The following is a 6,000-nucleotide window of genomic DNA, read 5'->3' as shown; positions in this document are numbered from 1 at the left end:
AACCCTTCGCATTTAGTATGCTTTATTTATTGTTTATGTTGTCTATAATCTAAGTTCTAATATACATATACTACAAGATTTTTAATACCGCTCTGCACGATTTCTTTGTATGTCTTTCGATGATGTTAATTGATTATTATTCATGTTATTTGTATTGATATGTTGTAACTACGTTGTATGCAACTATTTGTACAAATATGTATATGGACTTAATTCAATAACAAGATCTTTGAACAAATTATATATACACGTAGATGCCCCACCCCAAATAATCTGATGTCAATTTATTGCGATAATCAACTCATACCTACACCAACCTGCATTTTTTCATTTAATGTCAGATATTAAAGCTCTGTGGGATGATGTTTTGTTTAAAAAGAGCATGGCTGATTTCATATTATAAAGGGTCGGCATCTCTGGTTCTACAAAAAAGTTACTTATACCTCAGTCACATTTCCCTTACGGCAGTCCAACGGCGAGTCGAAAACAGCCGTTTTAACCGGATGTTTTGACTCGCTTTAAGGCGCCGTAGAGCAAATGTGACTGAGGTATTAGTATATCATTGCATGTTAATAAAAAGGACTATTCACCGGAAAATCAAATCGATCGTAATAATACTCCTTTATGTCAAAACAGGGGAGCGTTTCATGAAAGGGCTTGTCGGGCGTTTTATCCGACGAGTTCCATTTCATCCGACAGTTATCATTGTAACTGTACTTCTCAGCCAATCAAAATCAAGGAAAATTTCACGATATACAATGTACCACCGTATACCTTTGAACATACATCGCAGGCATGGTCTCCATTTACCCACGCGGACTGTCCGCATGTTGCTCTGCCGGCAAGGTGCATAGCGAAACTCTATTATTGTTAACCTTTTGTATATGGTCAATGTCTTCCATTTCGTTAAAAAACATTGAATATGTAGTCCAAGAAGATATATTCTGTCAGAAAGAAAGTCTTTATACTTTCAACAAAATTAATTCATCCTTTTTACCCACTTGGCAACTTTTTTTCTAAATTCACGAGTACAGTAGTATATCATAATATTGGAATCGGGGATAACGGATCTAGAAACTTTGGCAAGGTGCACTTATAGACCTTCAAACAATTATGACACAAACTGTAGGCACGCAGTCATCACGGAGATTCTAAGGAGCAACTCATCATGAATATCTCCGACATATTCGTACTCTTAGTACTAAGTAGTTAATTATTCTATTGTCCAATGTTGAAGATTCACAGATTAAGGTGTTACACCTTGGTAGCAGACACGTTAGTTTTTCTCTCTCCGCGTCTTTCGAATCTTCACTCTTCTTACCCATTCCCGTCGATTTTGTACCTGAGTTACTAGTACTCCCTCCTACAGACTTTGTATCAAGGAATCTTTTTCTCCAGAGTTCCCTGACACGGCGATTGGCGGCGAAGAAGACAAAAACGAAAATTCCCTGCAGAGCGCTGGTTATGATGAAGATTGTCCAAACAGCAGCGACCTTTGCAAAGGCACCTATGAAACCAAATGACCATCCAAAGCCTAGCAGGCAAGATATCTGAAAGTTTAAAGAGGAATGACATCAGATTGAAAATTGATAGGGAGTTTAGATTTGGAATTGAAGAAACAGAAAAGTGTAATATAACCACGAAAATCTTCATTTGTGTATGGGTGTGTGTTTTGGAAGCTCCTTGGTGTGTGAGGGTGCGTGTATCGGGGAGGTGCTGTGGCCGAGTGGTCTAAGGCTATTATGGAAAGTCCGGGGTTCGATTCCCGGCAGCGGCACCTATGCCCGTGAGCAAGGCATTTAATCTACAATGCTCTTTTATCCTGCTTTCAAATAAATCAAAATTTTATATGCATTAATGGTAACTACGTGTGCACTTGTTTAAAAAAAAGTATCGTTGCATGTGTATATTGGTGTGGGTGTTTACATGAATGTATGGTCATTCAAAAAAGTCATATAATCCTGTCTCTGGCGGACCGTGACCCGAGAAGACAAAGCATTGGAGGGGCACAGTATTGTTTACAAACAATACAGTCCGCCACTGTGGGTTTGTTACGGGAATTCTAAGCATTGTCACTCGACTACTCTTGCCTATTATCAAATATCGAAGAACTTTGATACAGTTTTTTTTTATATCCACACTTTATTGCTGGAAATGAAATCTGAAATAAAAACACTCCAAAAAATATGTTTGCCCATCAATTGATCGTGGGCCCGGCAGTCACTGTGCAGTGCCAAACATAAGCGTAATAATCAATTAATCTTAGCGAAGGTTTAAATCATCGCTAAATACTTGCTCTGTTCGGTGTGATTTTTTTTATGACTTCGGAGTACATAATAACAAAAATTCTAATTCATTTTGACAAGTTTAAGGTTTGCAGCACACTTTCTGACCGCTGTATCTCCCGGTGTAACGTTTTAAACGATTTTGTTTTTGTTTTTAACGTTTGATCATTTGAAATGAATAATATTATGAACAAACCTTGAAGTGGACTAAGAGTTCTTGGAAGAGTTGCATTCTTCGCTCTTGGGTACTTTTGTGGAGTACACTAGAATCACGTTTGCTCTTGTGAACACCGTAAGCAGTTAACAAGAAGAGAACGACGTTGAGAAGAAAGCTAACGGCAACCGGTACCAAGAAGGTCAACACGATACCCTTCGCTTGGTAGATCCAGCAAGATGATCCGATCTTGCCGTACCGGAACATCGATGAGTTCTGACTCTGGATGATCAGACATGGAACGATGATGATGAGAGGAAGACTCCAGCCAATGGTAAGGTAGACAGTCATCCGTCTTGTCTCTCTGTGTCTCTTTGGTAAAAAGGACGAAGATGCAAAGTGACGAACAAGATCCCACGCCAAGATGTTCGTCCAAGTGAAAACTGCAAGAAGACAGTAATGTGTTACAATCGCTGCTCCAGAGCACACGGCGACTGAGAAGGCTATCATATTGGGAGCGACAAACTGAAGCATCACCTTGTGGGGAAAGACAAAAATGGAATCAAAAGGTCACTTTTACAACTGACAAACTGTCACATTAAACAAAAGTGACAGCGAAATAGCTTTGATGGTTTAAACAAGGATATTTTTCCGTAATTATTGATACCCGCAATGTACAGAATTTTATCGACCTGAGTTGTGTTCACAATTGATCTCATTTTGAAATGCAACTGGAAAACAAGAATTTCAAATAATACCTTGAATGTTACATATTTGTAAATTTCCCTTTGGTTCATATCACTTCTAGAGAAAATAAAATCAGTCAATTGTATGCATATTGTATGATATTCCGCAAAAAATAAATCTTATCCTAAGTTAAAAAGTAATCTTCAGGTAATACTTCAGGATTCAAATGGAGGGAGGGTAACACTATAACACATGTTCAGGTACCAAATACTAACCTGACCAACAAGGAGGGCCGAAACAAAGTTCATGATGGCAACACCTTGGAGGTTCCTCAGTTCCTTAAATATTCCGTAGGTGATTAACGTTGCCAGGAGACAGATGGAGGACAGTGTGAATAATATAATATTCAAAATATACTGGCCCTTGGTATACGCGAACATGCTGATGGGTTCTGGAGGGTCGGGTCCAGTCCAGCATAGGCGGACAGAGCCATTCCTGTAACGGACATAGCTCTCTGGTGGAAAGAAGGTTTCCTGGTAGATCTGAAGAGTAACAAGAATATTGAGTGATACAGGAACACATTGCTGCAAAATATCAATGAATTTCATATATTATTTGGTGCAATGGAATAAGATCGGTTTTCAGACTATTCGATTTTCCAACCATTACTTTGAATTAAAAAAAAAATATCGAATTCGTGATAGAGTAATTCCCAATTAACTCTTAAATGAAATGAGTGTAAACGCAAATGAGAGAAGAAAGAAACATACCACGTATGTAACATTGTCTTTCTCAGTTTCAGTGAGAAGAGAAGTTTGAACAATGATGTACGCGCAAGTGTCGACGTCAATAATCTGCCCGTAAATTGTGAATAATTGTTCTTTCGTGAACTTCCACTCTTTTGAAAGACGCCTGTAATAGGTGTCATTTTCCCATCTCAATGGCATCACAAACGTGGTCTGGTTATACAAAATATAAATTGTTCCATTGATGATCACAGGTTCAAAGAGGTTAATGTCGTCAGAAATCCAGGTTAAATTGGAATCATTGCGAGTAAATAAATTCCGTTCAATGTCACAGGTTTCATCAATTATGATGAGGTTATCCTGACAGCATTTATTCCACTTCTCATCAAGTTTGCTCTCTGTGAAGTTTTCCAGTTGGGTCTTCTGTGCCAGGTTCTTGGCCGAAAACTCCATGTAGCTTATTTTACCTAAGACGGAATCTGATATTTCTAGGTTGTAGATAGTTTCATTGGGATTGTTTCTGTATGCCTGGATCTTTAGAAGCTCGAAACCATCAAAGCACTGCAAGGACCCGTTGGTGATGATGCCGAGGTTTATTTGTCTGTTGGTGCAATCAGGCCAAGACGTGACTTCCGGAACACATTCAGTACCAGACAACCGAAGACCATTCATGCATTGAAGTTGTGGGTAGAAGTACGAAATTTGAAATGCAGGAGCGATATAATCACGTGATGTAAGAATAAGTTGGCCCGTGGTAATGTGTTCACAATTGCTAATAAGGCTGGAACGGTTTTTAACAGTCATTCCGTTACATTCTGCACATTCGACGTTTTTGTAAATACTACCATTTATCATTACTCTTGCTGTTTCGTTCCAACAGGCCACCTCTGTCCCTGTTTCAGATTCACAGTGAGATATGATATCTGGTACACACCACCGAACAGGTGGAGGGGAACTTCCATTAACTAAAAATGGTCTCTGCCCACAAAGATGGAACTCTTCTCTGTTGTCCAAACAAGGTGTAAACATGATATAAGGGGTGAGTTCCGATGGGTCCGCACCATGACAGAGGGCGCAATGCCTGTTGCGGTAGAAGATATCTTGATAGTCAAAGAAGACCGTGTCATTCGCCATTGGGTTCTCACATCTCTCTACCAAGTCTTGATCTATCCCAGCAGAAGATGGACACTTGTCTACCACAAGGAAATTGTTGAGGCAAGCCGACTTTCTTTCAATACCAAGCGTGAAAGTGGTACAACTCCAGTATTGCAGCTCTGGCTTCAGCATGCCATCTGTTGCCATGACAGATGCATTTTCATTCGTATAGCCGTAACAACAATCATCAAAATGTTCGCATTCGATATCACAATAGCAGTAAAATCCAGGAGAAAAGCTTGAGTTTGTGTCACATTGGTCGATCAGTACTGAATACGAAAAGCAGTTATCTGCATAGTGAAAGAAAAGTACAAATAAGATATTGAATACGTCTGTTCTTGTTTCTGCAAAACCGATGCAGATTCGACACGATGCTGTTAATAATGACGTTGTAAAACAGGTTTGGTATTTCCAGTCTGAGAAAGTTATCAAAGAAATAAAAATAAACTGAAAAGCATTATTGATACCATGCTGTGCAAGAGCTTTAAAAGAGTTATCTTGCTTTAGTTTGTCTAATAACATAACTACGCCGCGATCGCAGCAGGTGAGGTTGAAAAAGAAGAACCATAATCTTGGGTTCGTTTCGTAATGAGTTACAACTGTAACAACCAGGGTCCAGTATTTGCCATTAACACGGCTCAGCAGACAATCACAATCAAGGTTTTCATTTATTTTACAATAATGGCGAATTTATAATAGCTATGAGTCTTTACATGAAAATTGGAGAAGTTTTCACAGGAAAACAATGTCATGAAAAAAAAATTGTAGCTTGATAGGCCTATACAGCGTTCATTAGAGATGTGTATCTGAGATTGTTTAGAGACATAAAATCACACCCCTTTTGCAATATACTACAATCTCAAGCGCATTGTGCTTTATTTTAGCACCGGTGCGTGAGTGAGTGTGTGTGTGAGGGTGTGTGTACGCTCGCGAGCGAGAAGGGGGGGGGCCTCTCAACCCTCTCAATACTTGA

General features: G+C 39.2%; 1 protein-coding gene across 1 annotated transcript in view; it reads right to left on the bottom strand.

Moving 5' to 3' along the window:
- Positions 1-1,166: 1,166 nt before the first annotated feature.
- The window catches only part of LOC121409353, a 14,085-nt gene continuing 9,251 nt past the window's right edge, over positions 1,167-6,000 (bottom strand). The window contains exons 3-6 of the mRNA XM_041601289.1: positions 3,897-5,317; positions 3,402-3,668; positions 2,482-2,976; positions 1,167-1,550 (exon numbers count right to left, since the gene is read on the bottom strand). Coding sequence (XP_041457223.1) covers positions 1,167-1,550; positions 2,482-2,976; positions 3,402-3,668; positions 3,897-5,317 — 2,567 coding nt within the window. The remainder of the gene's footprint in view (positions 1,551-2,481; positions 2,977-3,401; positions 3,669-3,896; positions 5,318-6,000) is intronic.

The sequence above is a fragment of the Lytechinus variegatus genome, chromosome 2, assembly GCF_018143015.1.
Source record: "Lytechinus variegatus isolate NC3 chromosome 2, Lvar_3.0, whole genome shotgun sequence".
Taxonomy (NCBI): domain Eukaryota; kingdom Metazoa; phylum Echinodermata; class Echinoidea; order Temnopleuroida; family Toxopneustidae; genus Lytechinus; species Lytechinus variegatus.
This window is presented reverse-complemented; position numbering and strand designations above follow the sequence as displayed.